Source organism: Pithys albifrons, chromosome 1 (genome assembly GCF_047495875.1).
Source record: "Pithys albifrons albifrons isolate INPA30051 chromosome 1, PitAlb_v1, whole genome shotgun sequence".
NCBI lineage: Eukaryota > Metazoa > Chordata > Aves > Passeriformes > Thamnophilidae > Pithys > Pithys albifrons.
In genome coordinates, this window is record NC_092458.1 from 84,837,336 (window position 1) to 84,865,160 (window position 27,825).

Below are 27,825 nucleotides of genomic sequence, written 5' to 3' on the forward strand. Positions count from 1 at the left end.
GTGGGTCACAGACTTCTTTGGACATCCCCCTGCTCTGGCGTGTGATCCTTTATGGGCTGCAGAGGAATACCCTGCCTCACCAAGGTCTCTACCATGGGCTGCAGGGGATTCTCTGCTCTGTCACCTGGAGCATCTCCTTCCTCTCTTTCCTCCTTTATCCTGGTACCTGCAAGGCTGTTTCTCTCACATATTCTCACTCCTGTCTCTGGCTTAAGTTGCTCAGTTTTTGGTGTTTTTTCCTTCTTCAATGCCTTATCCCAGAGGTACTACCACTGTTGCTGATGGGCTGTTGCTGAGGGGAATCCTCTCCATACAAGAGAAAAGGTTCTAGCAGTTTCTCACAGAAGCAACTCCTATAGCCCCCCCCCACTACCAAAACCTTGCTACACAAAACCAATGCAACTTTATTAGGTGGCTGTGGCTTGAGCAGTGTGGGCATTGGTTGTGTGTGCAGTCTCAGGAGAACCCATTTTACTCTTGATCCAGTCCAGGTGTGGCAGAAGATTGCAGTTTGCCTAAGCATTAGTTGGATGATGGGTCTGAAGCATTAGAAACATGACTATCCCTTTGGAAGTGCAAAGGATTACATATGAACCAAAGACAGGAATCTGCTATGAGAATATGAGGGTGAAGATCAAATCTTTTTCCTACTCCAGGTCATTCTTGCCTGTGTCTAATATAATCATATTTCCTATGAAACATGCAAGGCTGACTCTCTGTATTTTCTCCATGTACTAAAGAGAAAGAAAATACCTCTGGAGAGGGTTTGGAGCACATATTTAAAATACCTCTTTATTATCAAGCTGATTCATTCTTTCTTTTGAACTGGAGTTTAGCTCCTTGATCATTCCTGTTGTATGTGTGCTGGTTTAAAGGTAAACCAGCAGGAGAAATGAACCCAACACAAAAGAAATTATAAGTCAGAGTTACAATTTAATAAAAATATTACAATAAATGCAATGATAAAAAGGGAAATTGGTTGTAACCCACAAAACCCAGAAGTATAACCCAGTACCTTCAGGCACAAACAGAATGGTACTTGTTGGCCCCTGTACTGAGACTCACATGGCTCCCTTGAGTCCAAAGTAAAAGGAAGGGGAAAAAACCCCCTCTTGGTGCAGATGATGGTTGCAGTCTGGTCGAGAGTGGTGGTCTTCTCCTGTCGAGGTTCTGGTCCTCCTCTGGATCTGATGAGTGGTCCCAGAAGTCCTCAAACCCCAAGATTATATCCCCTCAGGTTCAGGTGGGAATACCCAGTACCTCCCCCAGGGCGGGGACTTCCACAATGGGTGATCTGACTGTGAGTCATGGGGTATTTTTGTAATCGTTGACGGCCCATTAGCAGACATGACCCCTCAGGCTGGGTGTGAAGGTGCCACTGACTCCCTGGAGGGAAGTTATCAGAGCTCCTATCTCACAGGCTTCTTTAACACCCATCTTACACCCTGAGGGGTCGGGTGTGCCCTGGGCAGCTGCTGTAAATGGTCCATTGTTAACAGTTTATGAGAAATGACATAGAGGGTGTATACACAGCATTGGTCACACCTACACAGTGATAAACTGGTCCTAGCTTCTGAACTAGGACAACATATGTTGGTCTGGGGATGGGATCTTTGGAGCAAATGCAGTAATCTTCTGGGAAAACAACAGTTTCAAATAATTTCATAGGTCACACTTGTGTCTCGACTCTCTATCCAGGGTAGCAATAAGCCAGAATTTTTGGTTGGTCCAGAAGCTATAGGTTGCTCTTTGGCAAAGGACAGTGTGGCCCATGGAGTAGTCTGTCTTTAATTATTGATGTCTACATGACTAAAATTAGCGTGAAAAGAGACTGAAATTAGAAGGGATATTTATGCAGCAGCAATGTGTTCAGCAGAGCAGGGTTCCTAGATTGTTCTATCAAGCTTTGCTCTCACGTAATTCCCAAACATGTTTTTTCTGCACTGCTGAGTCATCCCTCTGAACCCAGAAGATACAAGGCCACCCAGCAAGCAACACCCCAAACAGCTCCCCCACTTTCAGCATACAGCTGCTTCTGATATAATTGCAGGCATTGAGGAGGTTGCTTCTATCCACCCACACTTTAAAACCTGGCTCTATTTCCTGGCTACCAGCCTCTACAATTAAGTAAATAAAAGACAATCTTTCTACCTACTCTGTTTGTAAGCTCTTCCACAAGTACCAGGCTGTGCTTGGGAAGGCTCAGTCATGAGTAAAGAGGCATTGCCATCTGCAAGGGAAGAAAAAAGTCCAGCATGACCCAGACAATAATTTTTATTAGGAAAGAACATGTCTGGAACTAAATTTAAACCACTGCATGGTCTGAGTTTAAATGTGGAAGCTCTGGTCTTAGCTCCGCCAGGGATCTGCTGCATGACCTCAAATGAGTCATTTTACTCTCTGTGCTCAAATTTTGGCAGAGGGATGCTTTCTTCCATGCTTATGGGAAAGGATGTGATTGATCAAGCAAGGTTTTTCAAGTAGACCAGTGAAAGATACATAAGTGATAAGTTTTTTGCATTAATATGTAACTTAGGTGGCTTGGGAGAGTGTGGTTAAAGAAAGATTATAAAGCCTGTGGTTACACAGTCAAGGCTCTGAGCTCCAGGAAGCTGTCTATGCTCTTCTAAAATGCCCAAAGTGGTACATGGAGTGGAAAAGTGAACTGTGGTGATGTGGGGGTATTTTACTAATGGAGTCCTTCTGTGGCAGAGTTAGCCACAGAAGAGTGCAGATCTAACATCTGCTGTAGTGTTAACAAAGTTCCTTAAATAAAAGAGTGACACTGAGGGCAATGGAGAGCTTTCCCTACTCTGCTCCTGCTTGTGGAGTTTTTGACTGTCTAATAGACATAGTCTGCTTTGTGCTCTGTGTGAGACCTTGATGTCCTTTGAAACAGTGGGTTGAAAATGATGAGGTGATTTCACGTGCCATACTTCTCATCCCATGTAGCTTTTCCCTGTCTATAAGCTTGCTTAGTCTGTGCTTCATACCACATGATGCAACAATATAGAGACTCAGACAGTATATTTTGACAGTAACTTGTGTCCAGGCAGCTTTTATAAATTACCCACAATTCAGCTTCGGTTCCCAGGAAAGGCTAGTGTGCCTGAGAGAGGTTTGTTCACCAGCTAGACCAGTTGAATTAATGAAACCTATTTTTATCTCCTCATGGAGTATGATTTGGGATATGACAAATAAAACCAAGCAAAACAAAATATGCATTACCTACACAGCCGGTTAATATTTGTAATCAGATTAAATCGAGTTGTCTCTTTGTGAAGAGACCTTTTGAGGTGATAGCTTTTGTAGTCTGTGAAATTAATAAATCTTGACTCAGGGGATTTCAGTCCAACACAAGGCACTGTGATTTGTCCGCTGCCTTCACCATTGCCACACCATTTTAGGTCTTAAAGACCATCTAGTTCCAATACCTATGCTGTAGGCAAGAACACCTTCCACCAGATCAGGTTGCCTGGAGCCCCATCCAACCTGGCCTTGAACACTTCCAGGGATGGGGCAGCCACAGCTTCTCTGGGCAACCTGTACCAGGGTCTCATCACCCTGACAGTAAAGAATTTTTTCCTAATATCTAACCTAACCTGCCCTCTTTTAATTTGAAGCCATTCCCCCTTATCCTGTCATTCCATGCCTTTGTTCAAAATTCCTCTCCAGCCCTTAAGGGGCTCTAAGATCTCCCTGGAGCCTTCTCTTCTCCAGGCTGAGCAACCACAACTCTTTCAGTCTGTCACCACAGGAGAGGTGCTCCTGCCCTCTGATCATCTTTGTGGCCTTCTCTGGACCTGCTCCAACAGGTCCATGACCTTCTTATGTTGGGGGTCCCAGAGCTGGATGCAGTACTGCAGATGGAGTCTGATACTGCAGGAAGACAGATGTGGGGAATTCAGAGGTGGTGCAAACTGGTTACCTAACTAAAAATTGTAACTATGACCCTCCAAATTTTTCAGACAGAGTATCTTGAACAACCAGCTTTTCAAGGGTCCAAACAAGATAATACTGACACTGGATGACCTCATCTTCATCAACCCAGAGCTACATAGAAAGGTAAGTTCTTCTACTCATGAAAGTAATATGATGAAACATTCTAAAACAGGTTTGCTGTCTGGTATTTTCATATTGATGAAACTTTGGGAAGGTCATTCACCTCTCCATGTAATTTTCCCCTGCATATCAGAAAATTTCCCATATGCTGAGTGGTTTTGAGTCTCAGATTAGGTGTCAGAGCTTTTATGAGGATATAAAATAGTAGTCTTGATTGTGTTTATTATAACTTCCAGGGCTTATTCTTTGTTCTTGAGGTTGGATGGTGTACCACAGTGCATGTCCATAGAGATAAATCTTACCCTCTACAATAAAGTGTCTGCACTCAAACATATTGGGAACCCAGTCAGCGCTGGCTCCTATCCAGTGCTCCTGGGGAATGATCTCATGATTTCCTTATCCAGAATTCTGAGGTTCATATCTAAAGGTTGTAGCTGTCTTGTACCTGCTTTCCTTGCCTTCCAGAGGCTGACCTTGGACAGTCTGACTGATGCAAACAGCATAGCTGTCAACAGCAAGAGCCTAAAATCTGTAACCTGTTCCTCTTCCCTGAAAAGCACAGTTGCCACCCATGAAACGTCCAATGTGGCTTTGTATGAGGTAGGTAGGGACTTTGTGCAACCTCCTTCCACTGCTTCTATTTACTGAACTGCTCAGGTGAGAAAGTCTTGGGCTACAGTACTGTAGGTCCCAGAATGGGAATTCTGTGAGCAGACCTTAAGCATGAAAATAAGTTAATCCCAAGCATGGACTTAACAGTGTTTAAGGTAAGTAAAGGCTGGGGTACTCTACCCCAACCCTCACCCTGACACTTGGAGTCATGTGGAATGATGATATTCAGTATCCATATTGATGTTGGTCTGGTCCCTGTTAGAGAAGTCACCACCTAAAGGCACCATGAAGAACCTTTCTTACAAGATAGTCTTTAGCTGGTGACATCTCTAATAAGGAACTTTCTTACAAGATGGGATACAAATACACAAATAAAGACTCCCAAATTTCCCTTTGTGCCACTAGGACTTGGGCAGAGGCAATAGCCACAAAAATTCACACTATTTACCAGTTCTTTCCTGAAAATACAGGGTTTTGAAAAAATGGCATGGTAACTTTATCTGAAGAGGAGCAAGATATACTGGGTCCATCATTAATGACAAAAAAAGATCTGTCCAGAGTTGCTTTCTTATTTAATCCATTTATCATTTTTATCAGATACTAACACCCTTTCCAGACATGAAGTTCTAATCCAAGTGGGAGTCCTGCCTCAGCCCTCTTTTGAGGATTTGTGTTTATATTCTATTTTGGGTGCAGTGTAGAGAGAATCTACTGCCAAGAACACTAAAAATCCCTAACCACTTTGAAAATGAACCATCTGAAATTCAGACCTAGATCCCAATGCTAGCTGTTGCTCAGAGACTTGCTCTCTCATTCACCTACTCGTATTGTGATTAGGGGACTGGAACATCTCTGTTACAAGGAAAGGCTGAGGGAGTTGAACTTGTTGAGGTTTGAGAATAGATGACAGAGAGGGGACCTCATCAATTTATACAAATATCTGAAGGGAGGGCATCAAGAGGATGAATCCAGGCCCTTCTTGGTGGTGCTGAGCAATAGAATAAGAGAAAACAGGTAGAAACTGTTTCACAGGAAATTCCATCTGAATATGAGGATGAACTTCTTTCATCTGTAGTTTACTGAGCACTGGAAGAGGTTGTCCAGAAAGTTTGTGGAGTCTCCCTCACTGGAGATATTCAAGAACCATCTGGACACAGTCCTGTGCAATGTGCTCTAGGATGAATATGCTTGAACATGGACATTGGACTAGATGGTCCATTAGTGGTTTCTTGCACCCTTACTCATTCTGTGATTCTGTGATTGTGGACAGGGAGACTGGGTGTGGCTGAAAAAATTTGAGATGGGAACAATTCATAACCTGAGGCAAAGCTCCACTGGCATCTTAAGGAAGGTAGGAACAGGGGCTGAAGAGATGTGGAGGGAAGGTTTCCCAGGGGTGTTTTGTGGTATCAGAGTGTTCTTATTCTCCTTGTTTCCTGTTTATCCATTGAAACATGTGTCATGGTTGTCAATGAGTCTTGTCCAGTGAAATCTGGTAGAATGGAGCATGCATGACTGCATCTGACAAACTTGCCAATGATCCATATGTCATAGTTAGCAGTTTGCAAAACCCCACTCAGGACCTGCCACTTTAAAGCTGGTACAATGCTAAATGCACAATGAATCCTCCAAGTGACCTTGCCTGCAAAGGCAGAGTGCTTTGGGGGAACTCATCCCTATGCAGCGTGAGGCACTGCTAGGCATTTTTGTGTGTTCTATGTTGACAGGGTGACACAGATGCAGTTTTACATTTCTCTGGTATTTGAGTCTCCACTTAAGATGCCTGTTAGCACTTTAATTTTAGTCTTCAATTTTGTTATTATTACTAAATGACAAGAAAACACATTTATTTTCCAGATCCAAGGCCATTAGATTTTGACAGCTATTGCTAACATAGCAGTGGCATTTTTATGCATATAAATACAACAAATTTAACAGGGCATGTCTCCAAAGGCACTGTTGATGGATAACTTTGGATTCCCTAGGTATGTTACTGCTTTCCAGATCAGACAAGACCCAGAACAAGATGACACCTGCAGAACTCAATCTACCCTAGCAAAGCCGTTTTGGCCTAGTGAAAGATTCAAACTGACTTGTCTAAAAAGAGAACAAATTTTTGTTCAGTTTGCTTTTGCTATCTTGCTTTCCTTGACTTAATGGATAGACAAAGAAAAACAAAGCTTGAAAAGAGCACTAAGTAGCTGAAAATAAGCATCAAAAGCGTTGTTTGCTTCCCCCTCCTTGTATGAGAGGCTGCTTGGAAGTACAAAAGTGATAAGGACATCTAATGATATCAAGGAGCTTCTGAGCAGATGGCTGGCTGACTTTGTCTCTCTAATTCACTGTCTTGTTTCAGATGAAAGATCTACGCCATGAAAATGTGAATCTGTTCCTGGGCTTTTTCTCTGACTGTGGCATCTTTGCCATAGTGACAGAGTACTGCTCCCGAGGAAGCCTGGAGGACTTGCTGAGAAATGAAGATATGAAACTGGACTGGATGTTCAAGTCCTCTCTTGTGATGGATCTAATTAAAGTAAATCCATTGCTCCTGCTGAGTCACGATCTGCATGAGACTTTTATGTTGATGAAGCTGTTTAATCTAGATTTTTGTGATTTTTATAGTAATGCAAGAAAAACAATATGAATGTAATTATACTGGTAAACAGGGTCTGTGGAGACCTGTTATCCTCATTTTGTTACCATCTGAGAGAAGCTCTATTTGGGGTAATAGGACTACAGCCATGCAGCAGGACAATAGGTTAAAACTGCACATCAGGCTGCAGCCAATCCCTTAGAACAAAGAATTTTGTGACAAATTCATACTTTTCAAAGGTCCTTTCTTGTTGTAAATCAGAAATGCATCTACCATGGAACCAAAGAGTGACCGTCCCCTGCCACAGGTTGGCTGTACCTCTGGCCACTTCAGCAGAATGTTCACACACTTGCAGTCATGTCCCATGTGTTTTTAAGCCCTAATGGTAAACTACTAATCTGGGACATGTGGCTTCCAGAGGGTAGACTGCTAGAACTGTTCTTGCAGCCTGTGATTCACCTTCTGAACCTCCTTGAGGGAGCTGCAGAAGGGCATCCAGTTCTTCATGGCTTCCTTTGACCTAACCATCAGGTACCACTTGTGGCCACTTTCTTACTCTTGCCTCAAAGTAGAACTTACAAGTGCAATGAATCCTAGGGTCACAGAGGGAGGCATCTGACTGTTCCTAAAGCTGTCAGACCTTCCCAGCATTATTTTAGGATGCAGACAACCTAGTTTATGTTCCAAATCCATTTCTGAACTTCTACCATGGTTTATTGGTTTGATCATGACTGCTTTTGCATAAAGTCAATGCTGTATCTGATGCCATCTGTGGTGACAATTTGGCTTGGTGTCTCTGAATGCTGACTAGTAATATAAATCCTAAGAAACAGCCTCAATTTTCTTTGTGTTTCATAGGGAATTAGATATTTGCATCACCGAGATTTTGCCCATGGACGTCTCAAGTCTCGTAACTGTGTTGTGGATGGCCGGTTTGTGCTGAAAATCACTGACTATGGTTATAATGAGCTCTTAGAAGCACAGAAATGCCCCTATGTTCAGCCATCCCCAGAAGGTAGGTGCTATGATGAAATACTATTTTTTGAAATATTTGTCCATCAATGTAACAGATGTTTGCCCTAATACAATTTCAGACCAGTGGTCACATGAGAATTTACTTGCTCAATCGCACAACATCAAGTTTCCTGTATGCCATGGTTATAGGAAAGCATAAGCTAATTTTTATTGAGACTTCCTGAAAGTGAAGTGAGTAGCAGAGTGTCATAAGGAAAACAGGTTTTATTGTAAGCAGTGATAGAACTTCAGCTTGTTGCAGATGGAAAAGGATTCAATTACCCCTGAAATCGTACCAGTACTGAATCTCTGTGATCCATAGAATTGGCTTCACATCGCTAGACCCAACCCTATATTTGGAGTTTTATGTTAACCCACATGCAAAGAGCCTCTTTTTGTTAAAAGAAGCCATCTGAAACACAAAATTAGGCAGGTGTCCTTGAAAAAGATCCTCTAAGATCCTCTTCATGACAATTACCAAAGGCTGCCACATGACATTCACACCATTTAGGAAGAGCATCTAATGGGACTAGGTTTGGAGACTTTGACGGGATTTCTTTCACCTACCCATTGTCTTGGAATTCCTGTGGTATCCCAGTTTATTCTTGAAACACGGTTTCAACTGGTAGGTAGTGTTTTGGTCCTTCTGTTGTGGGATTGGATGTTTGCACATTTCCAGTATCTTGGATAGGGCAGTTACCAGAGAGATGACCTTCTTCTCATCCCTTATAGAAGTTAAATGTATTTGCAGTAGTTGAAATGTTCATTATACCCATTACTCAGGACAGATACCAGGGTAACAGGGTAACAGTTTGAAGATTCATTTCTTGATGAGGCTGAACATGTTTTACAATTGCATTTTTCATCAATTAAACTATTGGATTACAAAGGCTGATTGTGCTTCAGATTGTCATGAACTGCTTTTGCAGAAACTATTTTCATCTAAGAAGTACTGCAGAAAATGGGTTATTAATTGTTGCTTTTTAAAAGAACAACAACAGTAAGAAATCCAGGCTTAAGTGTCAATGTTTTTTCTCAGGTATGTTTTCAATAAAAAAAAGTGTTAAGCTTCTGGCAATGGTGAGGTGACTTCTTATGCTGAAGTTCAGGGCTGGTGTTATATGATAAAAAGTGTTGGTATAGAACATTTTTGTAAATGTAGAGTGAAATTCGAAAAATTCCATTTTTGGTCAGGATGGAAGTTTAATATTTCTAACACATCAAAAGAAGTAAAAGATTAGGTCCAGTAAATAATGATGTACTTTCCAAATTTCCCTCAAATGACTGATATAAGTTATTCCTTTAAGCACATACTTTGCAAGAGTCTGAGCTCAAGTGTAAGAAACGTGATGCTCTGGATTTTTCAGAATTGCTCTGGACAGCTCCTGAGTTACTGAGGGACCCAGACATGTGCAGAAAAGGCACATTCAAAGGGGACATTTACAGCTTTGCAATTATCCTACAAGAAGTGGTTGCTCGAGGTCCACCATACTGCACATCAGAACTCTCAGCTGAAGGTAGGCAACTACAAAAATATATTTTTAAGGCTTTGCACAGAGCACTCATAAAAGGTCTGTTCAAGCCCCTTGGTTAAAACATTAACAGGGAAATAATGTATCAATCTCATGACCCTTCTTAGTGACAAAAGATGATTTTCAACAAAACACCTATAATAAACATCAAAATGTGTAGTTCTTGTCACAGCCTTGGTACATGTCTCATCGCTGCTATCAGTTGGGTTGGGACTCTGGGTACCACTCAAGATGCTTTCACGACTGGCCTCAGTCAGGTCACTGCAGCATCTCCAGTTCCTTGGCCAAACTCTGGCTTTTCATCACAGTATGGTATGAAATCTGATGGCAGAGTTTTCCATAGCTTAGAAACTCCTTAGCTTCCCACTCATAAGCCCATTTTTGTGCATCATGAGGGTTGAAGTTTTTGAGCTGGACCCCTTGCCAACATCCTATTTTATCCATCTACCCATATATTTTTCCCCAATTCTTCCACATTTAAAGAGATTCTCACTGCAACAGATATCAAAGTGATATGTCATGAACCTTTTACTTATATGTAAAATGACTTCTACCAGAAATAGCAAGAGATGAGCTCCTTAGGAGCTGTTCATTGGTGTAACCATGTTGTGCTTGCATGGGAAGAGTAAAGTCACTACAGTCTGAGTCAGGTCACAAGCACTTGAACAGGGAGGGAGTGAGAACAGTCTACTGAGCTGATTTTAGTGACAGCCCATTCTAACACATTTTAAGCTGAGTAGTCACCACGTGGAGTATGGCCATTCAGCATCTGACAGTTCAGTGCCAGAAAAAAATGAGACCCTGACCTTGCTGCACCTGAAGATGCTGCAACAAGGCAATGACAATGATGATTATGATATATCCCACTCTAAATCAGAGTTCGACCTATAATGTAGCCTACAATGTAATTAGCTGTTTTTCCCTACCTAGTGCCCCTGTAGAATCTCCAGCAATTGTTGAACATAGTTCAGTCCAGTTTCCTAGCCTCATAAAATGATGGATCTCTACTCATTGCATCTTAGTCCCCAAGGAGCTTTCACTTATGGTGTGAACTTTGAAACAATATGGGGAAGGTATTTTCCCTTGGCTGCCCCTTGATTTATTTGAGCCAGGTGCTTTGATTAGTTCATTTGGTGGAGACTGGTGGGATGAGCCAAAAAGCTTTAAAGTAAACTCACAACACTGAAAAGTTTTGAGTACTCACAGCAACAGCTGTGGAAATGCAGGGCTCCTGCCAGACAGGGTGGTTTTCAGTTCATTTAACTGCTCTACACTATACAAAATGAAACTTTAAAATACAATAACTTTGGTGCGCGTTTTTTTCAGGGACTGACTTCTCAGGGTTTGAAAGCCCAAGCCTAGTTCCTCATTAGTCTCATTCCACCTCTAGATAGGGCATGATTTCCCAGAAACCGTTTTGAACACAAAGTTTTCCCCTTAATATAGTTTCCACTGTCTCCATTCCAATAACCTCCTACGTGCCTGTTCCCTCTTAACCATGAAGCGTCAGAGGCTACTATCCTTCCTGTCTAGGCTTATCCATAAACCTCTGCTGTTTTATAAAACTGCAAATCCTAGTGGAGGGAGTCAGAGGGAAGTTCATTAAATACAAGCCTGCAGGCTCACACATCTGTCACACATCCTTCTCCCATCCAGTCACTTTATTGCCCATAACCTGGTTCTCCAGGGACAAGAAGATAGATAAATCTCTTTTAAATCCTTCAAGAGACACTTGACACAGGAAAGCAGAAAGCTCCAGCTTCATTTGACGCAGGCTTTGGTTGCTGAGGAGTAACAGTAATGGCTGAATAAGCAAGCAAGGGACAGGTGAAAAGGTCCATGTCCTTTGCCCTTATGAAGCGCCTCCATCTCACAATGTGCTTGCCATCTTTCTCTTTGTCACAGAAATTATAAAGAAAGTGAAGAAGCCCCCTCCCCTGTGCCGCCCAAACATAGCCCCTGAGGTGGCCCCCCTGACATGCCTCCAGGTAATGAAGCAATGCTGGGCTGAAGCCCCTGAACAGCGCCCAACCTTTGAGGAGGTATTTCTTAAGGTCGGTGAATAGAGCAGCAGCTGTAATTCCTTTGTTTGTACTTGGCAGGGAAGTGTTTTGTTGTTTTTAGCTTTTTTTTCTTTAACTGAGTTATTGAAGAATGAGGAAGTTGCAGAGCCCTAGAATTGTCCTGACCTTGGGGTGGTAAAGCAGCCTGGACATGGGCTTGATGTCTTCAAATTTGCAGTGCACCTACACAGATGGTCTCATGGAGACCAATGATATGTAAAATATGATAGCATCTTCATATCTATAAATATATGTATATTTATATTTTTAAATGTTTAAAAGGTGAATAAAAGGAAAATTTGCCAGAGTCTGCTAAACACAAAGATACAATGTTTGGCATAGGAGATCTCTCAGCTCCAGATTGTCAGAGGCTGGGAGTACATCCCAGGGAAATATGACTGAACCTGAGCCCTGTTTGAACAGCTTTCCCAAACATCTGTTACTGGCTGGTCTCATGGAGAGGTACTGGTCAAATAAACCCCTTTCTGATCAAGCAGAGCAATTCCTATGTTCTTATAAGGTCATAGAATCATAGAATTGTTAATGTTGAAAAACACATTTAAGGTCATCAAGTCCAACCATCAATGCAGCACAACCACCATGTTCACTACTAAACCATATCCTCAGGGGCCACATCCACAAGTTTTGTGAACACTCCAGGGACAGTGACTCTACCAGTTCCCTGACCAGTCTGTTCCAATGCTTTACAACCCTTTATGTGAAAAAAATTCCTAATATCTATTCTGAACCTTCCTTGGCATAACTCAAGGCCATTTCCTCAAGCCAAGTAAACAATTATCTATAATTTTTACCTTTTGGTTCTATAAAGCTGGGAATAATTTTAGACACAGTGACTCCACTGTTGAATCTAAGGCAGCTGCAGGAGCCACAAATTATCCAAAGGCTCCAGAAGTTCAGCTTCAGGTCAGGAGGAGAAACACAGCTTAATGAAGAATTGGGAATGGAGGTGGCAGTACACATACGTGCCAGTGTGCAAAGGTGAATTTAAATCCAGTAACGTGCAAGCAGGTTGTAAGTGTTGCTGATACCCTGAACTTTGTACTTCTGAATGCCAAGATTTACAAGTTACCCTAAAGATTGGTCATGTGATAAATTGGCTTGAAAGCTTGCAGCCTGGTAAGACTCCATAATAATATATATGCTGACAACTAGTATAAGGTGATGTTTCACCTAACTCACTGAAAGTCCGTAGAGGAGCATCATGCTCCTGGGCAGCTTCCATAGTTATTGATGCAAATTCACCTTCTAATTTGCCTCTTTGAGGTTTATTGTTGATCTCTTGCCATTGATAAAACCAGTCCTTAGTACTGACTCTTTAAAATGAGTGTTTGCATTTTGTTCCTTTCCGAACTTAGAGTGCCACAATGGTGTAATGAGATGGAAAAATAACTCTTCATTTTGATTTTTCAGTTCAAAACCATCAACAAAGGAAAAAAGACCAATATCATTGACTCAATGCTCAGGATGCTTGAGCAGTACTCAAGCAACCTGGAAGATTTAATCAGGGAGCGGACTGAAGAGCTAGAGATTGAAAAACAGAAGACAGAAAAACTACTGTCACAAATGCTTCCCCCGTAAGTACTGGTCCTTTAGGTGGTATAAAACTACTCCAAACCAAACCAAAAATCCCCAAACCAAATGGCCCATAGCTAGACTGGATAAAATTCTTCCCCAGTTGTGAGCAATGATGTACAGCTGGCCTCCAATTTTGGCAGGTGCCTTCCAATGAAAATAAGAAACTTTAATCCATGCTTCTCACAGCCATATACAACTTCCTATTTAGCAACAGATCTTCTGAAAATGTAGGAAAAAAGAGTCTGAGCTCTTGGGCATGCAGTAGAAAAGAGTTTGTTTCCTGCCGTCTTTTCTAATGTTATTATTTCAGATCAGTGGCAGAAGCCCTCAAGACTGGTGGCACTGTGGAACCAGAGTATTTTGACCAGGTGACTATCTACTTCAGTGACATTGTAGGCTTCACATCCATTTCAGCCCTCAGTGAGCCCATTGAAGTAGTTGACCTTCTGAATGACCTTTACACACTGTTTGATGCTGTTCTTGGAAATCATGATGTGTACAAGGTGAGGAGTAATTTTATTCTATGTCTCCGTTCCATATTTTTCTACTTACTTACTTACTGATTGATTGATTGATTGATTGTGGTGGTATTTGCTAGGTGGAGACAATTGGTGATGCCTACATGGTTGCTTCTGGGCTCCCAAAACGGAATGGAAACAAGCATGCAGCTGAGATAGCCAACATGTCTTTGGACATCCTCAGCTCAGTAGGAACATTCAAGATGAGGCACATGCCAGACATTCCCCTCAGGATACGAATTGGGCTGCACACAGGTAGGCAGCAGCACCCACCTGCACCTCAACATTAAAGAACTCCTTTTCAATTGTATTTCCAATTTGGAATGCTTTATTCATGCCTGCCCCCCAAAAACCACCATTATAAGACACTTTCAAATCTTCCATATCAATGAGGGCATTAAAATGGAAACAAAAAAGCTGAAGAGTTTGTGGAGGAAAATGGTTTAGTATCATTTCAGGGAGAGATTGTGTACTCTGTCCCAGTCAGGAACTACATCAGACATCTTAGTCACAAAGGTTTCATTGTAAGGATATCTGTTTAATTCAGCAGTGGGAGTTGGAGACATCCAGCGATGTCTTTGTAACTCTGTTCTGAAACGAAAAAGTGGAAAAACTGGCACACAAAGTGAGAGAATAAAAAGATTGGAGATATTTATTACAGGCAGGGCATGCTGGAAGAAAAATGTGATGGAGCTCTTAAGAAGAAGTTATGTTATAAAAAAATTATCTCTAATGTAGAAGTTCATAATAGAGAAAAGCAGCTTATTTGAAGAGAAATGAAGTTCCTTTTATTATATATCTACAAAACATAATTAAACTCCAAAATAAAACAAAAAATCCAAGTAAGTCTGCAGTTATATAGGCAAAAGTATGACTTTAAATGTAGGAAAATACATCTACTATTACCATAGAGTCAATATTTTTTCAAGATATATGAACCTTCATAATTTTATACATTTTGTAGTAATCCATTAGTAGATTTTTCCCAGCTGTTTGTCACCCAACTTCTTGCTTCTTCCTCTAAAGTATCAGGTACTGCCAATTGTGTGAAACCAAACAATGAAAAAGACTGCACAGGAGTCTGACCCAGTATTACAGGAATTTTAATCCTCCTACCTATCTGATAATGTCCACATTTCTTTAGCTTTGGCATGGAAGCATTTTACAGATGTCACTATCCTGATTCCTGTTGAACCTATTGGGACGCAGAAGCAGAGGAAAGGGAGTATCTCACCCAGAGCATCCCAAGAACAGAGATGTGACTCAAGCAGAGTTAAAATCAATATTTCATATCTCCTAGACCTTGCAAGATCTTTCTTTGGGATTATCTCTTAAAACTCATCTCCCTGCTGTTTTCTTTGGAGTTTGGGAGCCTTAGCTGGCCTTTCACAGAAGTCAAGTGTTAAAGAAATGATTGCAGGAGCACTGTGTGTTTTATGCTCTGTCTGAAATTAGATAAGACTATGGCCCCAGCTTGTCTTGCCCAGAGATGGAGTCCCTGGAGCATTAGCAGCATATTTTCAACATGGAAAGAGGTAAATTTAGTGTGCAACATCTGCTGTTGATGGTTTACAGCAGTTCTGCAATGTGTATCCCATATAGTCCGCCAAAAAATCTCTCCCTATGTGGTGTGGATGGGGTAGTTATATTTTTTCTTGGTTTTATGAACTCTGGTTATCTTGAAAACAGAGTTGCTAAGAATTGTTGTATTGGATGTGAGAAGAAGAGGGGGAGGCCTTGGTGATTTCTTTTTAAAGCAGCAGAAGGCAGATTTTGTTTTGCACAAATCTGGCAGCATCTTACTATCATGGGAGCAAACACAAATCTGTGTTCCAAAGCAAACCAGTTCCTTGACCCACTGAGCTGACAGCAGAGTTTGATTAACCCCAGACCCCATTTCTCCTGAGAAAAGAAGCATGAGAAGGGAATCATCAGCATCATGAAAACATTGAGGAAGTGCTTGGGGGAGAGGAGAAGTTGACTGACACTTGCACTGTACTGGGAAGGATGGAGAATAGGTATCTCGGTTTGATAAAATTTGGAGGGGTGGAGACCTTGGATGAAAATTCCCCTCCTCTGATTCAATACCCCTGGTTGTCTCCAATGCGGAGAGAAAGATATCAGCTGTGCCTGCATGCAAGTGAAAAAAGAATAGCCTTTTACCAGGATGAATCCTAAATAACAATACTGATAAAACTGGGTTAATCTAACCAGAAAAATTCCCAAGCTCCCACACATCAGACTGAAACAAGGTGGCAGCCAACCTCCCCTGACCCATTAAAACCTGGCAGGAATGGTTTGGAGGGTCAGGGCTAGAGTGAGGCTGAAGTGTTGGCACAGGCAGTTGGAGAAGGGCTGTGAACTCCCAGGTGACTGGAAGGACCCACAAGACACCCACTGGATCCAGTGATGGGATCTCATCACTGCAACTCTGATGGTGGTTTGTAGTCCTGATTCACCCAGGTGGTGGTTGAAGCCATAGGTGGTAGAAGTCCCGTGGGGTGAGGGAAGGAGACCCTTGATCTGCCAAGTGAGGTCTAAATACGGTCTTTTATTGGGCTCAGGGTAGGTGGGAATTCCTCTGGTACCTCTCCTGGAGTGAGGAGTTCTTCACTGGATGATTAAAACTGGATCATGGTACATTTCAAGAGTCTCTCACAACTTCTAAGACATTAGGGCTGTCTGTTATGTCAGCACAGGTGGATCCATTATGGCCATCAGCAGAAATTAATACCTTCAGGCCATGAGTGTGAATTGTCCTGATGCCTCCCCGAGGGAAGTTATCACAGATGAGTCATTTGTGTAAAAACAAAGAAACAACACCCAGCTCTTATCCAGAGATGGCAGGTGTGCATACCGTGAACACCTGGATTGTCTGAATCATCAACATTAGAGTCCTTTCACATTTGTGGATACAGTCTTCCCCTAGGATAATAGACTACCATTCATGTCTCTCCCCACAGTCTAAGTTAGTATATTTGGGGAAAATAGTAAAGAAAAAATGGATACCAGAGTCATTGTGTAACCCAGGACAATGAGTGTGACCCCCAGTTATACAGCTCAACTGCTCTCTGGAAACTGGTGCCAAGAAGAGCTCATGATCACCTCTCTGAAAAAGCAGTAAATGCCACTTGGGCATGGGCTGCCCATGTCCTTTCAATCTCAATGGAGAGTTGCCCCTTTGGTAACTTCTGCTGGCCCATGTTCATGGTCCACTTGCGGCAATGCATGGGTAATGCAAAGAGAGCAAGAAGGCCAGTGTTTGGTCTGCAGTTCCTGCCCTGCTTTAAATGCATCCTGGAGTCTTGACTTTCCTCTCTTGACTTCACTGCATGTCCAGGACAGCTCAACTGACTCAGCTGTTCCCACACCATCCATGTCTGGGCTGGAGCTGGACAGTCAGAGAGAGCAGTGATGAGAGGACAAGCTTTTCCACTGATTCTGAGGAAAATTTGTTTATTGGTCAGGCTCTCTGGCAGTCAGTCCTGTACTTTGATGTAGCTTCCTAAACTCTGCAGCATCACTGGTCGTTATTGCAAACTCTTAGCCAGAACCTTTCGTGAGCTGACCCTTGCAAGCCCTGGCAAAGAGCCATTTCAAAGCAAAATGGTGAATATGTGTAATTAAACATCTAGGCCATAATGTACTAATCACAGGGTGTCTGGTGTCCTCTGAAACTTGTTACTGTGGGAGATTTACAGCTGGAAGGTTTTGCTAGCCTTTTGCTGAAGCTGTCTAGACAAGGGAGAACACACACAAGCATTGAAGGCAGTGATTGAACTAATTTTTAGATGCTTTAAACACTAAGAAGTCTTTTGGGAATGCTTATATTGTAGGGCTGATTTTGAGCTACGAACTTGCAAAAGGACAATTCTTAAAAGCAGTACTGTAGAAAGAATAGTACCTCACCCTAAAAATCTTGCCTGTCCTTGGTTGTGAGCTTTGCAGAAATGGCTGGATGATTACACTGACTGGGTGGGAAACCTTAATGTGAGCACCCACGAGAAGGTATTTCCAGGGTTTTTAGGTAGCCTGATATACAGCATTGAGGGGTAGGAGATGGTTCCTGCAGGTCCCTCCAAGCCGGGGAGCGAGAGAGAGGTCTGTTCACTCAGGAGACTTGAGGCAAAAATGTTTTATTGTGCAATCGTGAGGCTTTTATAGGATTCGGAGGGGAAGGTGCTGGAACTTGGACAGAATTGGGTAAGGGCTCGGGGGAAGGGACTGACTTGGGCTCTCGGCTAGCCAATAGGGGAAATGGAAGGATCAAACCTAATAGGAAACAAGGGATTGGGGATAGATGGGTGAGATAACCAATGGGGTTAGGACAGAGGCAGGAACACATAGGAGGGGCAGGCGTGGCACCAGCAGCTGCTTCGGCAACTTGAGGCAGAGGTGATCCCTAAATGGGGCCGCCCCAGCCCAGACCCTCCAGGGGTAACCCCATAGAGTCCTGACTGCTGCCATTCAGCAACAGCAGCAGCTGCAGTGGCGGCTGTGTTGGCAGGACAGGGTGGGGGAATGCCCCCCAGGTGGCCAGCCCTGACCTGGGAGACAGTCCCCACGTCTAAACTGTGTGATGACTCACTGGAGGCAAAGCCTCTGGGGGAATACACCACGGCAGGGGTGACAACAAAACCTTTTGAACTAGAACTCGTACAGTAAAATGTGTAACTTTCAAACTCTCACAGCCGAAGTCTTTCATGTATGCAGTTGGTACCGTCCACGCTGTTCGCCAGTGCCGTTCTCCGTGTGGGTCTGTTTCAGAACTTGTTGTTTCCATATTTCATAGTCTGGTTTGTTTCCTACAGCCTGCACTCATTTTGAGGACACATAAGTGAGCCCTGGAGAGCCGATCAGGTGCAAGAGTGCAAAGGATCTCACAGCAGAGTTGACCATGTTGACTTTTCTCCACTGACTACAGCTGAAGCTTAGCTTCCTTTATTTGTGCTTCTTAAACTGAAATCAAATCCTCTTCAGTGAGGCCTTTTTTTTGACAGGAACCGTCTTTTTGTGTCCTTGAAACACCTATTACAGAAGGAGGTTTGGCCCTTTTTCAGATTTCTGGCTGCTGCTATCATGTCATCCAAGATGACAGGTGATACTTTGTGAGATAATGCTTCTCAGAGAAAGCTCTTATTGCAGGCTGACTTAAAAAGTCTCAACCAAGACCTTTTTTAATGCATATGTCACATCATCATGCATACATTGAGGACCAGTTGGGTAAGCCTTAGGTCCTTGGCACAGAATTGTCAGCAGTACCTTTACAGCTGTGCTATAGAAGGGCCTGTAGGCTAAAACCTTAAAAAAGCTTCCTTTGGTGAATATAGCTGCTCTCCTGAAAAGCTTGAAGCAAATTAGTGAGTACTGATAATGATGGGAATTAAATTGGAAGAAACTCTGAGGAGAAGTGTCTTGTTCAAGGTTCACTGACAGCTGAAAAAAGAAATCTTAAATGACGTTTTTATTATCTCCATCAGTTTCTGCATGCTGTCTTTGATCCAGACATGCTGTTTAAGCCCTTGTAACATTTTTTCTATGAACCATTCTTCTTATTCTCTTTTTTCCTAATCTTTAATAGACCAATGCTTTATCAGGCAAGAGTAAAATCTGTCTCACCTCTCAGTTTGCATCCTCATAAAGTGTATTAATATCTGGTCACTTTGTGCAGCAATAACTTTTCAGAGGTTACAGCAAGAGAGGAAACTTCTTTCAAAGTTTCCCATAGCTTTCAGCTATGGAGTTCCATTGTCCTTAAGATGTATCTGAAAAGTCTATGAAGAATCAGTTTTTGTAAATATGGTTAAAATCACAGTAAAATTACATTGTACTAAACCAAGTAACTGATGACTTCTAAATTAGGCTACAATTATTATTTATTACTGTATTATTATTACTGTATTATTATTATTATTATTGTTTTAAAAATAGCATTTTAACCTACAATCTTTTATATCATGAAAAACCTTATCTGTAGCATCATTTTAGGTACTGCTGATGATGCACAGCGTTCACATCTCTTGTAAACTTGCATGGTAAAGTATTTCTTAGATATTAGTTATACTAAATCTTAATTCAGAAGGATCATGAGTCTGAAAAGGCAAAACCAAATCTCATAAATGCATCTAATGGAAAATACAGAGAGTTGTCTTTTCTCTGCAGGAAACCCCACACTCCCCTACATTACCTTTTTTTTGTTGGGTTTTTTTTTTTTTGCATTTATTTTGCAGGCTTAATGTTTTATATTGTGGGCAATGAAATGTAACATCTCATCTTTCAGAGTGCAGTCTAAACATTAGCTAAGCCACGTGCCCCAGATGACAATGGTCTGTGCTGTCTGGCTGTCACATATTTTATCTCTCAGTATGTTCATGTGAATCCTGCACACATACCTCTCCCTGAGAACTTGGCACTAATTCTTTGGAAGATACTCTGAAAGTGAGTAGATCTTATATAAAGAATGAGATAGAGGGAAAAAATGGATTTGGCTAGACAGACAAGCTAATGATGCTTTTCTTTCCAAGGAGGGGACACAGGGTGGTCCGGAGTGCTGCCAACACCTCTGGAATTCCAAGGCTGATTTTTAATCCTGTTTCAGTGGGATACAGGCATATCACAGGATCTCAACTTTCTTTTTCTCACATGGAAAGAGCTCTTTTTAAAATTAGATTATGAAAGTCCTTGAATTTTCATGAGCTCTGAACAAACTTGTCCCAGATGACGGTGAACTGAAGTCCCCACCTCACATGACCTTTCTCAAGCATAAAACACCAGTATGCAATCCAGAACAATGATTAATTTTTCATTGCTTATAGCAAGCACTAAAGCCAATGAGATCTTTAAAAAACTTTCTTCTGTATTCCCAAGTGTTTTACTGAATATCAGAGGAGAGGATGAGATTTGTTTATCAGTGAACCCCAAGATTTGTGCAGCACCATCTGGGTTACACAGATGATATGTCTCTCAGGGCCTTGCGTGGCAGGCGTGGTGGGACTAACCATGCCACGGTACTGCCTCTTTGGAGACACGGTGAACACGGCGTCACGGATGGAGTCCACGGGCCTGCGTGAGTATTTGGAACAGTCCCTGGGGTGGGTGGTTGAACCACCTTCTCAAGAGAAATTAAGAAATGCACATCTATAATTATAAACTTTGCAATTAAAGAAAGCAGCAAGTCAAATGACAATTCAAAGCAGCCTGAAGGAGAGGACACCAGCTTTGCCATGGTAGGTCAGCCTTTAAGACCCTGCCTTCCAGCTACAGTCCTCTAATTTGAATTCCATCAACCAAAATCCACATGAATCTTGCCCTATTTTCTCTGACATAAGTTGGATCTTGCTTTCAGTCAGTGCTGAGAACCCTTAATTCAGAAGTGTTCCTGCACAGTAAAATTATACATTTACCTGTCATGACCTGTACAAAGTGAGGGTTGAAGCAAGCGATGACACTGCTTTCATCATACCCTTGGTCATATAAAGTTCCACTGAGACTGGAGACAGGAGAGTACTGCAGATACAAGAGCATTGGTAAACATTAGTAGAAATGCATATGGACAAATAACAATAGGAAAATTGTTAGGTTAGTCTCTCAGGAAATGTAGCTCATAGCTATGTGGTCTTCCTCTACATACTCAAACTGATGTTCCTCTTTCTGATTATTATGGGAATAAAATTAATTGGCCATCCCCCATCCTTCCAAGGAGAAAGAGAATGTTATTGACACAATTGAAGAAAAAGCTCAACAGAAAAATACTTTGGGGGAGACTGTTTTAAAAACATTTGCTGGCTTGTTTACACCAGCATAACAATAACAAATTTCAGTGAGTTCCAGCAAGGGTTGTAAAACAAACTGGGAAGATGAGAATTCAATAAAGCTCTCCACCTTTGCCCTTTGTGTTCACAGACTTAATGGTAGCTCTGGGTGGAATCAATGACTGAAAACCCATACAGATCTTGATGCATAGCCACATTTTCTTTATGTTCCCTTGCAAACTCCATCTCTCTGCTCTTCATCCCAACTTTCAAATTATGCTGGGTGTCTAGAGCAGGACAGTTGGTTATTTTTGCTTTCTTTCCCATTCCCTAGCTGTACTGTGGCAATAGATGAAACAGCAATCCAGCTGACAATGTTACTGGAAAACCACTTACTATCTTTATTGAGCTGAACTTCTACACTTAATGTGTTTGGTATCTATCTGCAGGAAGCCCCCAGAGGGGGATCTCCTTTTCCTCTGTGCTCGTTACAGCCCTGCCTTGAAGGATCCATCAATCAGCATGAAATTCTATGTAGAGGAGCACCACACAGCTAGACCAGCTACACACCTGCATGTTTTGGAGTGCTTTTCCTCAACAGCGTGAAGTAGTGGAGAATTTGCAGCATGTGTGCAGTATTGTGATCCAGCTGTTTTGCCTTCTGTTTCCAGCTTACAGAATTCATGTCAGCCAAAGTACAGTGGATACACTTCGGAGTCTGAATGAAGGCTATGAAATCATACCTAGGGGGAAAACAGAACTGAGGGTAAGAAGGGCTAGGACTGTGTGAAATGCTTCACAGGAGAGTCTTCTTGCTTTAGGAATTTTTGTATTAAGCTCTTGTTTGGCCTTCATCCACCACTCTTCTGCTGAATCCTTCCCAAATTGTCCCTTCCAGATGTTTCAGTACATGAGGTGGAGGTGGTTGTTGAAGTACTGTGGGATTGAGCAATCAGCTATATGTAATATATATAGGTATTTATACAGTACTGTATTTAGTCTCCCCTTAACAGAGGCTGCTACTTTTCACAGTGTTTGAACAAGACAGTATTAAACAACTCAACCACAATTTCTCCTCTTACTAGTTAACAGACAGAACTAGGAGCTTTGCTTGCCTTAAACACCTAGATTTAAAAGGTCTGAATATGGCCTTGGATCCTTCACCAACATTTCATGACAAGTGGAATCATCTCATCCCAGTTCATATGTCTGTAAGTGGAGATCAGAGGTAATTATTACAGGTTTAATCAATGGAAAGAAACCTTTTCATAGTTACTGGAGATAAATTGACACTTCAGAAAATCATTAACCTGATGTACTTTCAGGGTCCAGTTTCTGTGAAGATGAATGTCTGTTTTCCTCCACTTCTTCAGTCAAGGGTGATTGACTCTGATATGGATGCCTACAGTTCACTAGATATATCACACCTTAAAAGCTAAATCATCAGTGGTGGGAGAGGCAGTTATTATTCTGATACTCAATCCAGAAAGAGTTGTAAAATTTCTCAATTAATAATGCTAGTGCTGCCATATAAGATGATTTGAGATCCTGTCATTTCCCATTTCTGTTAAGCTGTGTCGTTTCCATGGCCGGGTCAATGGGAGTCATTCGTAAATGGCAGTTGAACAAGGATAATGTATATCCTCTTGTAGGATAATGAAATTTAAATAATCCCTGTGCCATTCTGAAGGACAGCCCAAGATTTCCAGTCATGATCTGTCTCTGGATACACATGAAGCCGGAGAAACCCAGTGAAGAAATTAGGTATTGAGCAGATGGCAATCAGCAAGCTGCTCTTGATTTGGATTTTTGCTTTCATTTTAGGGTAAAGGAGTAGAAGACACATATTGGCTTGTTGGGAAAAAAGGCTTTCTGAAGCCCTTACCTAAACCTCCTGAAATCAAGCCAGGGTAAGTGTGACTTCATCTCAGCTCAATGCATTCATTGAAAGGTCCATTTTAGAGCTCACAGACTGAGTATCTGTCTTTCTATGTTATCTGTTTGCAAAGTCCACATCATTTTCCTTAGTTGACTTACATATTCAGGCAAAGTAGTGGGACTGAGAAGTAATATGGTTTCTTCAACTCCTCTCCTTAATCACAGTTCCCAAGAAGTGACATGGAAACTTGCTGTTTCTCTGTTATACTCCCTTGGAGACTGAGCACCAGGGGGTTCCTTCCTTAATCTCCTTCCTAATCTGTGTGCATATGGAGATGCACAGGTAGGGACACTTTCAGGTCGCTGTTGTAATCAGTGTAGGGGTGACACTCAGATTATTCTCTTCTTCATCTAAATTCCTCCAGAAAACACCACCCTCATTCAACATATAAACATATTTTTTCCCTTTCATTCTAACAGAAAAATAAGACTTTGTGTTATAAATCATGGCACTGTTAGGTAACTGAACATTTAATGATGTTGCCTTCATATAGATGGTGGTGAGCAAAGACTGATCACTGAAAATTTATTAAGTCATTTTCTAGCTTTGCAATGCCTGACATTGCAAACAGAGTACTCCCTGTTCAGCTGTTACCTGCTGTATATGTGGAAAGGATGTTATGGTCAGAACATAAAAACCAAGAGTTGGATTGGTTTGACAAGAACAGTGTAGTCACCCATGTTAAAAGCAGTCAGCCTTGACTCCCTTTGTGGTCAACAAAGAGAAATACAAGCTATGGGATCTGATTTCACTGGCCTGCTTGGATGTCTGTATTAGAAGATGAATTGCCCTTGTAAGGTGCCTGTTTTGTTGACTGTAAAGAGGTCGTACAGTGACTACCTCAGAGACAGGTGTCTGAGAGCAAAAAAAATCTGTTTTAATGTGGCTCTCACTTCTTCTGATCAATCTTGTTCCAAGTATTGTCTCATTTCTTCTAAGTAAAATGAAAGGTTTTTTAAAATCTCCTTCAGTAGATAATAGTCAGCTATTTAGGCGCTTGCATACAGGGCAGTCCATATGCTCAGAGCCATCCCAGAGCTTTCTTGGAGTAGGATGGAACTTGCAGTAACATAATTTTAAAGTTATTTAGGTGTAAATCAGGGTGGAAAATAGATGTTTACTGGAAGATAATTTTGAGAGAATATTTTTTAGGCTTGAAGGCATTTTACTATTAATACTTGATGGAAATGAGCTATTGCCTAGTATGTGTTGATACTAATGATATGTTATTCATGGAAAATATGAAACCTGGAGGAATTTTGCCATATTAGCAAGGTGGGCTGGCTTACCATGCAACCAAGAAAGCATCAACACTTCTACTTTGAGAGTAGATACTTCTCATCCTGGTTTTACTGTTTAAAAGTCATGATTTAAGCCTCCGTTAACTGTTGAGATTCTTTCCATCATTCTCAAAGATCCTGTCCTCTGGTCATGTTGGCTAAAGTCAGATTTATGCAGGGCTGAGCTGTTTCTGAATATGGATTGTAAATGGCAGAAAATAAATCAGGTCCAGGCAGAAAATAAGAGAAGTAAATAAATTTTCCCATGCACTTAGGGTCAGGGTACCTTGAGCATCCGTGTGTAACTTCTGAAGAGTCCACCCATAGCACTGCAGAGAAGGAGGTGATCTTCTACTCTTGTCACAAGACCCAATCTTCACTGTTCTCTGGCAGTATCTCTGTCCCCATGGTTTGTCATGCAGCAGGTGAATGAATGTTATAGTAAACAAAGTAAAAAGTTAAGTTATACAAAACAGAGTTTTTCCTAGTGAAGGGTCATAATGAAAGTTATATCCTGTAGAAATCAAGTGTCAAGTGACAGAAAGAAGTAACTGGATGTTCAAGCAAAGAAAATATTTAGAGAACTGCCTCATGCATCGGTTGTGCTGTTATCAGATTGGTGTTGCACATTATGTCCTGCTTTTCCAGCCTTATCTTGATGGTTCAGGTTTTGGCACAAAAATTAAGTTGGTTCTCTATTGTTTGCAAATCTGGTGATTTCGAGTCACAGCCTCATATACTTCCATGGAGATTTCCTGATTTCTAGGCTTCTGAGCTGAAGAAGAAAATACTGAATAAATTTCTCACCTACTCATCTTTTCTCCCTGTCCTGAGGCAATTCATCTTTTGCTTAGGCCTCCCTGACATCCGATCCCGTCAGATCTCGGAAGCTAAGCAGGGTCAGCCCCAGATTAGTACTTGGATGGGAGACCTCCTGGGAAATGCCGGGTGCTGTGACAGTCCCGAGGACTTCCCTGTCACTGTCCAAGCTCGCTCGGCTGTGGCAGATGGACCTTAGGACTTAAATGGTGGGGCCAGTTCTGCGCACGCTGAGCCTCACCTAAAATCCACTGCACAGGCTGGAAGGGCACACCCACGTGGAGACAGCCCTTCCCAAATCTTTGTTCGCGAAGACGAGCCACACACGCACAAACACACACAGGTATTTCCCTACCATGAGGTCTATGAACACTTGATTTTATCTCACACTTTATTTTGGGACTTAGGCGGCCTATATATCTACAGGTGGGCAGTTATTGTGGTTATGCTGAGAGCTGTTTTCTACTAAATGAAAGTTAGTAAATTGTCTTTGATCTTATGTCCATACTATGAAATTTCAAAACTATTGGCCAGGGATTTTAAGGGTCAGATCCTAGGGATGGAGGGTTTTAAAGTTTCTTTTTGAACAATAAGTCCTTCTTTCTAGGTCTGGTCAAATCTCAGTTTTGCCTGCTTTTCATGGGAGCTTTAGGATAACTTTACATGACATAGAACAGGGCAGGCAGTTCTCTTGGCTCTCCAGAACTTCCTTGCTTTAAGGCAAATTTCTACACCTATCCTTGATGTGGCCAGAGGAAATTATGGCAGATTAGACCAAGAGAAGGTGTAACAAAATTATGAGATAGCAAAAGCAAGCACACCAAGTAGTTGAGCAGCAGACCATCTGTAGAATAGGTACTTTTTTAAAATTTCAGTCAGATAGGTTTAAAGGAAGGCTGTGAGGTTTCTCTGATGGTATATTAGAAGACTAGTTGGGGGGGTGAAGAGCAGACATGGAAAAAGCAGAAAATACAAGTATATAAAAGTGAGATGTTTGAAGTTGACGTTCTGTGATGATCTGGGAGAGGTAGAACCTTGCCAGCTCTGGTGAAGCACTCCTCTTGTCCAAAAGATCAGAAAAGACATGAAGTTTTGCAAAAATAGCAGATATAAAGACTGATCTGGACTAAATCACAAATACATTTTGCAAAGCACTGAAAAAATATCTCATACTAGGAAAAATTCAATGGCTAACGAAATTCAAAGGAAAAAACCCCAAATCAACAAAAGAACAAGCAACCCAAAACAAAACTGAAAGCCAGGATCATGTTAATTCACTATTCCAAGGAGATGAGTGTCATTCTTGGCCTTCTGAATTTCCAGATTTTACCATCCTGGTTCGGAAGTCCTTTGCTCTGGTACAGAATACAGTGCTCAAAATCATCAGAAGTCCTCTATTCCAGTAGGTAGTTTTATCCAGAAACTTTCCCTTTCTAATAATATTTTGAATTAGTTATGGAAAGTTAGCTGGAGAAAAAAAATAGACCATTCAGCAAAGAAAGATGCAGATTTTTGATCCTCTCAGGAGCTTTTAACCGTGAACTCAGTGCCCAGGCAGTGACACACAAGAGTTTTTGGTTTTTAACACCAAACCCAGGTTCCTTCCCTTGTATGAAATTGTGTAGTAGGTGTAAAATCCAGAAGGGTTGATAGGTCATCTAGTCCACCACCATTTACAGTGATAAGTGCAGCCTGACAAGAAACATCATGCAGACAGAGATAGGAGAGAGTTTGGGGGCTTTCTCATATACTGGAGGATCAACCTTGGAGGAAGCACGGAGGTCTTTGTTTGAAGATAATGGCTAAAAAACAGTGAAGGATGCTCAAAGTGTCCCTCTCCCAACACCATGTAAAAAACACCTCTTTTATTAGCTAAGAAAAAGATACCCATTAGGAAGACATGGCTTTTTTTCCTGCCCAATACAATATTGTCATTGCTTTGTTTGTGTTGAGGTACCAGGGTAGGATGGGAGATGACTGGGACAGAGTGTCTGCTGTTGCTGTTGCTGTTGCTGCTGCTGCTGCTATGTCTTTCTGGGGAGAAAA

The 27,825-nt window shown here is 41.7% G+C and overlaps 1 protein-coding gene across 1 annotated transcript in view; it reads left to right on the forward strand.

Moving 5' to 3' along the window:
• The window catches only part of GUCY2F (guanylate cyclase 2F, retinal), a 43,890-nt gene that overhangs the window by 9,763 nt on the left and 6,302 nt on the right, over positions 1-27,825 (forward strand). The window contains exons 5-17 of the mRNA XM_071571769.1: positions 3,969-4,065; positions 4,528-4,662; positions 5,945-6,025; positions 7,031-7,207; positions 8,126-8,282; positions 9,649-9,798; positions 11,719-11,867; positions 13,308-13,471; positions 13,783-13,975; positions 14,071-14,245; positions 20,958-21,056; positions 22,413-22,507; positions 23,566-23,651. Coding sequence (XP_071427870.1) covers positions 3,969-4,065; positions 4,528-4,662; positions 5,945-6,025; positions 7,031-7,207; positions 8,126-8,282; positions 9,649-9,798; positions 11,719-11,867; positions 13,308-13,471; positions 13,783-13,975; positions 14,071-14,245; positions 20,958-21,056; positions 22,413-22,507; positions 23,566-23,651 — 1,758 coding nt within the window. The remainder of the gene's footprint in view (positions 1-3,968; positions 4,066-4,527; positions 4,663-5,944; positions 6,026-7,030; positions 7,208-8,125; positions 8,283-9,648; positions 9,799-11,718; positions 11,868-13,307; positions 13,472-13,782; positions 13,976-14,070; positions 14,246-20,957; positions 21,057-22,412; positions 22,508-23,565; positions 23,652-27,825) is intronic.